Raw genomic sequence first — 11,922 nt, 5'->3', positions numbered from 1 at the left:
GCAATCCCAAACATATCTCTATTTATGTTAAATTCAGTGGCACTCAGATAGAAGGACGAGTACCACAGCGTAAAAAACACTCTGCTATAAGTAAAGGTCAAGCATTTAAATGCAGCACTAAAAATAGCTGAAGATGTAAAAGCTGTTACTACAGAAGCACCCACATAACATTCAGCAACCATTCATGGAGAAGTGATAAATGATTGTCCACCATCCAGGCTGCAGCTTTAATCCACGTCTGTCCAGATTCCAACCTTTGATCGTTCTGACATAAAACGTCATCGCTTCACGATTTCCTCCTCTCGTACAAAGGTGTGAAATTTTGTCATGAATTCTGGGCCAAAAACGTGCTGCATGAGGGCGCTACGCTGATACTGACCGCCAAGTTCTAATCAGTTCCTCCTCGAGTCCAAGTGAACGTTTGTGCCAGATTATCAGTGAATTTCCCTCCAAGTGTTGGAGATGCTGCGTTCACATGAGAGGAACGTGCATAAGTGCAGACAGATGGACAACCTGGACACGCAGCGCCTTTGGCCTCACAAAGCAGAACGCTGTGAAATGTAATCTTTATTGTGACCTATTGGATCACTGTACCTCTTAAAACATTTATTTTTTTTTAAATCTGAAAGGTCAATAGCGGCTCTAGCTGTTAAATAAATGTACTGGAGCGAAAGGTCAAGTCAGTGTTATTTTTATAGAACGTTTGTTGAGCCAAAGTGTGAGAGTCAAGAAGCTGAAACAATATTGTGGAGACCCTACAGAGTGGTTTACGATGTGAATTCATCAGATGATAGTACATATGACAGTTAGGATTCTACAGGATTATTTAAAGTACAAACTCCATCCATCCATCATCTATACACCGCTTAATCCTCACTAGGGTCATGGGGGGCTGGAGTCTATCCCAGCTGACTCAGGGTGAAGGCAGGTTCACCTGGACAGGTAACCAGTCTATCACAGGGCTACACTTAGAGACAGACAACCAAGCACACTCACATTCACACCTACGGACAATTTACAATCACCAATTAACCTCAGCATGTTTCTGGACTGTGGGAGGAAGCCGGAGAACCCGGAGAGAACCCACGCTGCACGGGGAGAACATGGAGACTCCACGCAGAAAGATTCCGGTGCCCCACCGGGACGCGAACCGGCAACCTTCTTGCTGCAAGGCAACAGTGCTACCAACTGCATAAAGTACAAACTCCCCAGACTCATTTAAAACATAGGGTTAAAAGGTTGTGATGTTTGCCTCTGAACTGCTGAGACGCAGCATGAGAAATAACTCACAGTTAGAATACCGAGTCCCACTCCTGGACTGTTATCTCAAAGCATCACTGACAGCTTTGCTCGATTCTGAAGCGATACAGAAAGTTTTATGACGTCTCTGAGCCGCTCTGGTTAAAATGGAGCATAATGGCTGCTCCACCCCGTCAGCCTGTAACCATCATCTGTCATGTTCCTACAGATGCTTCCTGATGACAAACAGCCACTGCTGGCCAGCCGGCTGTAAATAAAGCCTTTCTGTTGCAGCGCTGACTGCCTTGTTATTAATTCAGCAACTTGCTGCAGGCAATAAAGCACTTGTGTTTCTCTAAGCAGTCACAGTGGTCAAACACGGCATCAGCAAACAGAGCTGTGCTAAAAAAAACAAACGCCACCGTGGCTCTGAGATACGCTTTAATGTGGAGAAACATATTTATCAGAAGGTTTCGGCACCAGCTTGTCCTCTCTGGGTGTTCTGGGACTCCCTGTGGGGACGCTTCCTCCACAGGTTGCCAGGTGAGCAGCACATCGGGGCGTCGACGGGATCACGGTCACACTTCCACAGAACGTCCCGATCAATAATTCAAACACGTCTCTCCTGCTCTATTTGCGTCCCTCTATAAGTCCACCTCGGTGCCCACACTCTGTGTTTGCTGCCAGCATGAATCATTGAGCAGCGAATTCCACAGACGCCTCGGAGAGCTCTTATTTAGACAGGAGGAAACACCGCGCTGGGTTTAGGTAATAGATCTTAACATAAACTTGATTGATTACAAACCGACGTTATGAAGTCTGGAGCAGCAGATAAAGCATTTCTGCTTATAGTTGTAATTAAACTGAGCAGATAAGAGATCAGTTCAGGGATGAGCAGACATCACTTTGCTATTATCAAACTGCAACACTGAACAAAAAAAGCAAATTAGCTGATGGATTATAAATTAAAATATTAACACCTCTGCCTACACATTAGCAGGATTATTCTTGTTTTTCGGTGGTAATTTATCAGCAAAGTGGATGTGTGGCTTTTTATCCCTGTTTCAGTTCATTATAAATTGATCCCAGAGGATCTTTAAACCGAGAGAGAAACAAACAAAACGAAATGGACTCATCAAACGTGACACTCTGAATAAACAACGTCCTCGTATTGAGGCCGTGCATCCATCAGACCACGCTGTCCATCGGTTTCTTCTGCAGGATGATGTTTTAAATCAGATGTTATCGTGGATGACAAGCTTATTGTAAATACATGTAAAAACACCCCCCATGTGTGCAAAGACCTTTCCTCTGAGATCTTATCGGGTGTTTCTGAGCTGCTAAGTAACAGAAGAGTCGCTCCTCCTCAGTCAAACAGAGTGGGAGGATCCCTCCACAAACGGCAAACACAGCGAGATCCACTTTCACTACCGCGGTCTGTACAAACACAGATCCTGTCAATAACAGGGAGGAGGTCGGCGTGAGGATACGCAAACAGCTCCAGGACTGTGAAGGTGAATAACGAGACGAGGTGATCGATAGCAGAGCGGACACGTGACCTCCGGCGATATCCGTGATCACATCTTCTCATCACATTACAGGTCACCTGCAGCCCGAGGAGCAAACACACTCCAGCACCTCACAGTGAAACGTCAGAACCGCTCTGCAGCACCAGAACAACTGATGAGAACCGTGTTATTCCCCTTCTCTGTTTCCTTTCATCTCTCTATGAAAGCATGCAAACGCTAAAAACCGACTGCACACACCAGCAGCGATACGACCGAGTGACGGAAGTCAGAACCAACGCCGGCCTCATGAAACCACCAGAAAGGGCAAAACAAAAAGAACATTTCCAGCTTTCCAACAGCCGATGAACTAATTACATCCTTCAGTCAGGAAATTTAAGCTTCAAATATGGTTCAGTCAATATCACTTGTCTCATTAATACATCAGCTTTTGCTATCGCCTGGTTCTGTAAAGTCATTAGTGACGAGGACAAACATTCATACGACAAAACTTCTGAGACTGTTCAGCTGAACTGGAGGCTGCGTTTACACAGAGCAGAGAGAGAAAAATGAAAGATGTAAAATACCTAAGGGCCTATTTTTCTTTTCCAGTATCACTAACACTCTTGGCCACTCGCAAAATGTTGTGCGTATTGCTTGTAGGTTTTTATTTTTGGGGGTAAAATAAGTAATTAAAGAAATTCAGCTTTTGTTTTTACTGTTTGTAGGAGCCATGAGCACATCTTTATTTTTGTTATAAGGTTAAGGGGCAGATTGATTCTGGGTATTTTGGTTGTGGTATATTTTTGTTGGACACATTGGCTCACATACTCACCTGTTCATTGTCAGAGGAAGAGACTACTTGACTACTTTGATTTGGAGTTTTGCGTACGTTTATATGAGTTAATGATCTTGTTTTTTCCTTTAATAAAAAGCAAAACTTATTACTCATAATCTTGCAAACAGACCCGATGTTGTCATGTCTGTCAAGTTTCTGTTTTGTGTGCACGTTTTATGTCGTGTCTTTCCTGATTTATTTTGAAGTCACTTCACCAGTTGTTTCTGTTTCAGTTTTACTTCCTGCACCTGTCTCGTCTCACCTGTTCCCTGATTACCTCCCCACACCTGTTTCCCATCCTCCCTCATTACCTCCTGTATATTACCCTGTGTGTCTCACTGCCTCGTCGCCAGTTCGTTGCACTTTCACCGTCTTCATAACAGCGTTTTCCAAGTCATAGTCACAGTCTGTTTGTTACGACCTTGCTTCTGTTTTTGGACCTTGCCTTTTGATTTTTGGATACCTCTGCCTGATTTGACTGACCTTCATGTTTACCGAACCCTGAACGGTAATAAACCTACCTTTCTGCCTGAACCTCTTCTGCGTCGAGCATTTGTGTCCACCTGCCCGTCATCAGTGAGTTCTTGACAGATCTCAGTCTCTCAGCGACACGAGGTCTCAGATGTCGCGACGCTGTTTTATATGATTAAAGGCATTTTAGATGCGGCATTCTGCACTAAAGACATGTTTGAGGTCCAGTCATGGTCGTGTTGTTTCCATAGACGGTGCAGAACTTTATAATGCAATTAAAAATTAAACAAAAAACAAAAAACAGTTTGGAGTCCAGAGGGTCACATAGTTTCTTCAGCGTCACCAATCAAAGCAGCGTTAAGTCACAGTTTGCTTTTTGTTTCGTCCTTTAGATAGAACTACATGTTCCCATATAAACTCTACTTTTACAGGTATTATATCTTCTTACACCTACACATTTGTATTCGCTCCACACAACCTTCATCTACACGTGTCATTTTCAACTTTCTTACTCATCCCACACTCTAATAAAAATATAACTACATACATTTGAACCAGGGCAGCTTTAAGCCTGCTCACACTGTGGGCTGCTTGAGTGTTTAAAGCCACCCTGGTCCCTGGTGTCTTTACATAAAAACCATCAGCACCTGCAACCACAGTCTCCATCGAATAAAGACGAAACAATCTAAAAGCGACGCCAATGTGCTCCATGCAGCCAGTAGTACCAGCGTTAGTGTTAAAAGAGAGCCCACATTAATCCATCTCTCTGCACAACAACAACATGCAAATGCTCTGATTTCCAAACACTCGTCTGGCACGTTTTTTTTTTTTATTCATTCCATCTCTTAGAGGCAAATTGTCGCGGCTCTCAGCGTTTGGCAGGTGTTAATTTCAGACACAGTGAGGTGATTTTAAATGGGAGTGTGAACATTCGCCAGTTTTTGTTCCAAACCAAATACATTCTCAGCAGCTCGATGAATTACCAAAGGAGAGAGAAAAATCAGAGGAAGGCCAGCAGCTAGACGGCGAAAGATCACCGCGAACACATGCGGGACGCCGACTATAAGTTACTTTCATGCAGACAGACTGTTTGAGGAGACGAGCGGCTCTCCTTCTGTGTGTTTTAAGAGAAACATGTGCGAGCAGCAAAGCAGGAGAACATGTTGTTGTTTAGCGTCTACGGAGTGACTCAGCCGAGCCAAATCGTTCACTCCGGCCTTCTGAAGAACAGCAAAGATGATGGCTGGTAGATTTTTTCTTTTTCTTTCTCGCGACCATCTGGCAACGCCTACGGTCCAACAGTTGCCGAGAACACACACCGCGCTCACACACACACTTACATTATTAACACATAAACATTCCACAGATTGTCCGTCCACCTTTCTTACACACATAATCGCAGCTATTCAGCACTTAGCCACCCACCCGAAACACATGGAGTGAGCAATTTAGCACTCACACACACACACACTCACACACACACACACACACACACACACTGAGACTGGTGAACTCAACGCTCAGCGAAGAGCAACGCTGGGAGATCACAGGAAAACACATCAAACAAAACCTGCCGGAGCGACCTCGTTTGATCGGACAGCCTGACAATTCTTAAATCGTCGGCTACGGAAGCATATTCGGAGAGATTCTGCGAGACGCTGGATCAAACAGCATCTGGCTCCGAATCTCACCGAATTAACGAAGCTAACTGTGGATGAAAATACGCCCACTGACACGTTGGCTCTCCCTCTCTGCTGATTCACGTTAAAAGCACCTGCAGCTCGGCTCCGACACCCACAGCTGTGCACCGAGTGCCACTCAACCCGGACTCGGAGCGACTGAGCCCACACACTCAAATGCCGACACTATTTGAGGCTTTATAAACAGCTGTATAAATAGGCAGAGAGGGAGAAAAAAAAAAAAGAAAACCTTTTCAGTGTTTGACGAGGAATAATGGAAGCAACGCCATTAGCGAGAGCACAAAGACAACAGCGTGATTTCTCCACTTCAGCTCGTTATTTAGTTTTTTTTCTACCTGGAGGCCTTTTCAGGAAGCAAATGTGATTTGTGGGTTTCAGTCAAAGTAATCATCGTTTAGCAGATTAGAAAATCAGAAGAAGGAAGTGAAGTGGTCCTTCAGCAGGTCTGCTGGATGTGATGGAGCCACACAGCTGCTGAACATCTGCATGTGAAATATGTGCATTAAATGACTGATCAGGGCCACGTAATTAAAAAATAAATATAAAATACACACAGTTATAATAAACTAACAGGGCGTCACGCTCATTTTTACATCGATTAAATGAAAAAGATGCGTTTTACTTCCTGAACACATTGATAGCTGCGTGATTGGGTTCATTTGGTCTCCTCTGATTATACCTATAAGGTCTTATTTTTTTTTTTTTTATCAGACATGAGTATTTCTTTTTCAGAAATACGTCCATCTTGCCATCACACAAACCCACAGAGCAGAAACAAGACTGGTACCAGCTGAAGCCACTTTAACTCTCAGTCCATTCTCTGGTCTGTAGACCAACCTGGTTTTGGTCATTTTTGATGAAGCGATGTTTTTTGACTTCATCAGTCGGAGGCAGCACAGAGAAAAATCTCTCAATTCAATAAATAGCCCAGTGGAATATGCAACAACAACAACAACAAAAAGGATAATTTTCTGAAGCAGAAAACCCTTTTGTGTCCAGAGATACAAAAATACTCAATGTCTGATTAAAAAAAGAAGCCGAAGACCCACACTGACAGTTTCTTAACACATTCTGCAAACGATAGCAAACAGGAATAAAGGAGCAGATTCAAAGCTGTCTGTCTGTCTTCATGGTCCAGCACCAAAGTACATCTCTGACATGCTAGTGCCACATGAACCTCAGGGAGGTTCTCCTGCTGGTGGTGCCCAGAGTCAGAACCAGACCCGGTGAGGCTGCGTTCCAGTTCTTCCAGTTGAGACGGGCCTCAGCTCTGACTGAAAACAGTTCTATCTAGTCGTGCATCTGTACTCTTCTAATTAATGTTTTTATGGATTGATTTTATCGGCCTCTTTGCTTCTAATGTCATTAATTCATAACTGTGTTTATGTTCTGTGGACTGACTTCACCTGTCTTGCCTTTTTTCTTTATACGTCTGGAGAATATGGTTTGTAGTTTGTTTTATAACAGTTTGCTTTATCATGCGGTTTGTATGTTGGTCATACTGGGATAACATTTAGATGGTAAATGGTAAATGGTCTGCACTTACATAGCGCTTTTCTACCTTTGCGGCACTCAAAGTGCTTTACAATGTTTCTCATTCACCCATTCACACACACATTCATACACCAATGGCGACAGAGCTGCCATGCAAGGTGCTAGCCTGCCATTGGGAGCAACTTCGGGTTCAGTGTCTTGCCCAAGGACACTTCGACTGTGAAGGGGCAGGGGATCGAACCGCCAACCTTGCGATTAGAGGACAACCCGCTCTACCACCTGAGCCACAGCCGCCCATAAGATGAAGATGAAGATGAATTGTGCAGCTCCAGTCTACATGACAAACTCACAAAGAGCATCTGAAGCTCCAGGAGAACAGAACATTTAAGCTCAACGTGTCTTTACGAGCCTACAGATCTTATATCAGATGTTTTAAACCTCACCGTGAAAAGACGTTTTCACTCTCTGGCTCTGCTGATGCTGCAAATCATGAATTATGATTGAATTATGATTACAGATATGTCGGATTGTGAAATCAAATCAATCATTCATTCAGGATTTTTGTAAACAGCTACAGACGACAAAAAAACGATTTAAAACTTAAAAACACACGCATCAGATTGCGTTATAAACTTATTTACTGCTTAGAACTGATGAATAGATGAAAGCGTTGCCCTGTAATCGTAAACAAACCATCGTGCAGAGAACCAGATCAAACCCTAATTCGCATTAAAAAGTCAGCACTTGACCCACTTAACCTCTCAACACAAAGATGGGGCAACTACCCCGATATTCATACTGTATAAATTAGCATATCTTAGCTCTTATTTCTCTTTAAACTCGTTTGCAACTTCCCCCTTCTTCCCTTAGCCATAAGCCCAAGGAGCAGACGGTCTTTAACTCTTTGAGGATGTGAATAATTTTTGGAGCACTGAATGAATAACAATTCCCACGACTGCTCCACAATCCTGCAGCCCAGAGTAGTAAAATGAATTCTTTATCGTCGCTGCCGTCCTCTCCGTGTGTGCTTTGTGGTGTGTTGTTGTTGTTTTTTTTTGTATCTTAGGTATTTTTTACCACGAGGCATCTCACAGCCAGGGGACAGACTCCATCTGTAGTCATCTATAATTAATAATTTCCTTCCCTTGTTCCACTCAGCAATACTACCACGGACAGAGAGACGCCTCCTTTTTTTTTTCTGCTGCAAAACACTCAACACAAATAGACACGAGTGCAGAAACAGATCTGATTATATCTTTTTTTTCCGTGGATGTGAGCTTTGAAGTCTAGATGACCTTTAGCGTGTGTGAATGAGCAGCAGGTATATTAAGAGGCTACATGAGAATATTTTTAGCAGCAAAATGAAGCGAAAAACTCATTTTCATTCGTCCAAATACAGGATTTAATAGTGTCAGTGCAGCGCTGTGATCGATACCAGACGTTTTAAAGTACTTGAACCTGATCAGATTAGAAAACCAGCAGAACCGACGCATCAAACCGACCTCCAATAAAGACAATCTGCTGCTAATGTGTAGCGACGGTTTGCAGCATCATATTTCCGCTGTGGCTTCCTGCGAGCGAGATAAATCAAATCAATAACTCATCACTCAGCTTTTGTCTGCAGAGCTGGTCATTAGTGCAGCGGACAGTGTGTGTCTATAAAGAGCCAGGTTCAATAAAGAGCCTCAGAGGGCAGCGAACGGGGACAGATGCAGACATTAAAGCCCCCGTGGGATCTTTGTGGAGGAGCAGAAATTAACATTTGGAAAGCGACCTGTGAACAGCTTGGCAGAAATTGTCCCCTTTCACCTTCTAGAGGCTCTGAGCACTTGAAAGCAGACGTGTTGTTCAGTACAAACTCAGTTTGCTTCAGCTGCCAAATGGGCTGATTTCTGACATCCAACCCGTTTACAGTCGGGATCTGAGATGCTAACATGTTCCAGCTTCTTTTGGCTGATTGCTGATAGTGATTTTTTTCCCCCCTCTTCTAACTGCAGAGGACATTAAATCTTTTCCTTTAGTGGAATTAACACATTAATGTTATTCCTTCTGTTACTACGACGGTACCACTGTCAGCCACACATCCACTAGTCAAGATAAGGAAACTACTTAGAATTAGAATTAGAATAAAACTTGATTGATCCCTTCGGTACAAGACCTCTGGGAAATTGCTACACCAGAAAAAAACAACACCAACATAAAATCAGCAACAACAACAGCATCCAAAATTCAGAATCAAAATCAGCATTCATTCACTTCACTGACACGTGTAAAAATACACCTTTTTGTGCAACGTTTTCTAGCAAAACTTTTACTCTGAGAGGCATTATTTTGGGTATTTCAGTTTAAAACCTGATGGTGCCGTTATCACGGTGCAGCACTAAAACCAGCAAACACGTATGAAAGCTTTGTGTTAAGCTGCTCGTAAGGAACTCAGCAAATGTCAGGATTTTCATAATTGATTAGTCAGTCATCATCCCAGAAGAGTTTGTCCGGGTGTTTTTTTTCTGTATGAAATTAAAAATCCAAACAGAAAATAAGAAATAAAACAGTTTGATTGTGATCCGGCTGAAACAACGACGCGGCTAATTTATGGATTTTTACGAGTTTTTCGAATTTGCCTCGAGATGGAAGTGACATGAGAGCGACAGAGAGACTGAAGAAGTGTGTGATGAACAAATTGTGATGCTGAAGAAGACGACTTTAGTGGTTTTCAGGAGGAAGATGAAGATAGCGATCAATGACTTTTCCTGGTAGCTGCTGTAGTTTTAATTTTCTTAACCAGTCGTGTTACAGGAACTGCTCGGAAAAAAGCATTTGTGTATGTTAACGGTATGTATTTAATTAAAAGTTTAAAACATCTTTCTGTGTAAATATCTCATGTTATAACGTGGACACCTGCAGCTTATAGATAAGTGCAGCCTGTAGATATACACATTTGTTTTCTTTCTAAAGTTAGTGGGTGGAGCTTATATTCAGGTGCGCTCATAGTCTGGAAATTACGGTACTCTATAATACAAGAACAACACAGTTTTTTTTTTTAATTTGTTATTTTCTGAACAACCAGCTGATGATGACGCTGATGTTTCTCAGCTTTAATTACTGAGCTACATACAGCTGATATTCAGTTCTCAAAATGAGAAGGATGCTCCCAATCAAAGCGTCTCTTCTGGATGGAAAAGGTCTGTCATCATTGAACACTGCATATTTTACAAAGAAAGAACCAAAAGCGTGACATGTGGATCAGCAGCAGTCTGGGACAGACCTGGTTCTGTAGTCCTGCATCTCCTGCTGAGCTGGACTGAAAAAAAAAAGCCCCAACCTCCACGACAGAGGATGTTAAAAAAGCATCGACTCGCTGGGAGCAGCAGCCAGACGGGAGTCAAACACAAACATCTTCAAGCACAAAGGAAGGCAGCGTTTGTTACTACGTCACTAAACCACAAGACTTTAAAGAAAATGGACCGAAACATCAACCAGACCCGAGAGCTCAGGCGTAAGAGTGGTTTAAAACTCTTTCATCAAGGACCATAAGAGTAAAAGCTGCAGCACCACACAGAGCAGCTGTAAATGATGCACTCAACCCAGCAGCCCTCCAGAGCTACACATCCATGAGAGGCCAGATGATGCATGTGAGTGTTGATGGTGTGAAACGAGGCTCTCACCTGTGTAGTCCTCCAAGCACTCGCAGGTGTATCCTCCCTCCCTGCTGCGACACACTCCGTGAGCGCCACAGGGTTTGGAGTAGCAGAGGTCAATCTCAGTCTCGCAGTAGTCTCCCGTGAAGCCGGTGGGACAGCGGCAGCGCAGCCCGGCGATGGGGTGGATGGGTCTGAACAGGATGGTGTCGGACGCCACAAACGGCGCCAGGCTGTCGAACTTCAGCACGGACACGCACTTCATGTAGTTCTCGCACGGCTCGCGCAGGCAGATGTTGTCGTCAAAGGGAAGGACTTCCTGGGAGGAGATCTGAGCCAGAAGGCTGCGGTTCAAGTACAGCCTCTCCTGGAGTTCCTCCGAGCCGAAGAACTCTCCGGGTTCCAGCCCTCTCCCGGGCCGGTCTCCCCCGAGTCCGAGCCCTGCAGGACGCTGGTGACCCTCCCCAAACACGGGAACCGCCACGGACAAGCTGACGTTGAGGATGCGAGCGCTGACGTCCGTGTCGTCTTGGATGTTGAAGATGACGACGTCTTCGGGGGCTGCAGACAGGACTCGGGCCACGCCGTCCAGGAACTGGGCCAGCAGCAGCGACAGGAAGTGCTCCTGGGAGGTGTTGGCCAGACGCAACGTGATGCTGTTGGACAGCATTTCATCTGTGATGATGGTGACTTGGAGAAGACACTGAGCCGACACTGAGTGGACACCATCTGAAACAGAGGACAGGAAGACGGAGTTAACGACAATCAGCTGACTGGAGGTAACACTGGAGGTGGTGTTACACTCTAGACACAAATGTTTGGACTCGTAACAGTTTGCATCAATCAATTTGAGTTATGACAATTTCTGAGGAAATTATGTTCAGTCAACAAATTATATCGAGTTAGAAGGTATTCAGAATAAAATTAACAACATCAGACTTCAGCCGTACACACAGAGAAAACACTCAGCTCTTCATAGGCTGAGATCTGTGAGGTGAGAAAAACATCCATCCATCATCTCTACACCTTAATCCTCA

The 11,922-nt window shown here is 44.0% G+C and overlaps 1 protein-coding gene across 1 annotated transcript in view; it reads right to left on the bottom strand.

Annotated features, from left to right (window-relative positions):
• Window positions 1-11,922, bottom strand: part of celsr2 (cadherin, EGF LAG seven-pass G-type receptor 2) — a 78,567-nt gene that overhangs the window by 40,533 nt on the left and 26,112 nt on the right. The window contains exon 2 of the mRNA XM_008282715.1: window positions 10,913-11,614. Coding sequence (XP_008280937.1) covers window positions 10,913-11,614 — 702 coding nt within the window. The remainder of the gene's footprint in view (window positions 1-10,912; window positions 11,615-11,922) is intronic.

Source organism: Stegastes partitus, unplaced genomic scaffold (genome assembly GCF_000690725.1).
Source record: "Stegastes partitus isolate 25-593 unplaced genomic scaffold, Stegastes_partitus-1.0.2 Scaffold281, whole genome shotgun sequence".
NCBI lineage: Eukaryota > Metazoa > Chordata > Actinopteri > Pomacentridae > Stegastes > Stegastes partitus.
The sequence above is the reverse complement of the archived record's forward strand: the minus strand, read 5'-3'. Positions and strand labels throughout refer to the sequence as shown.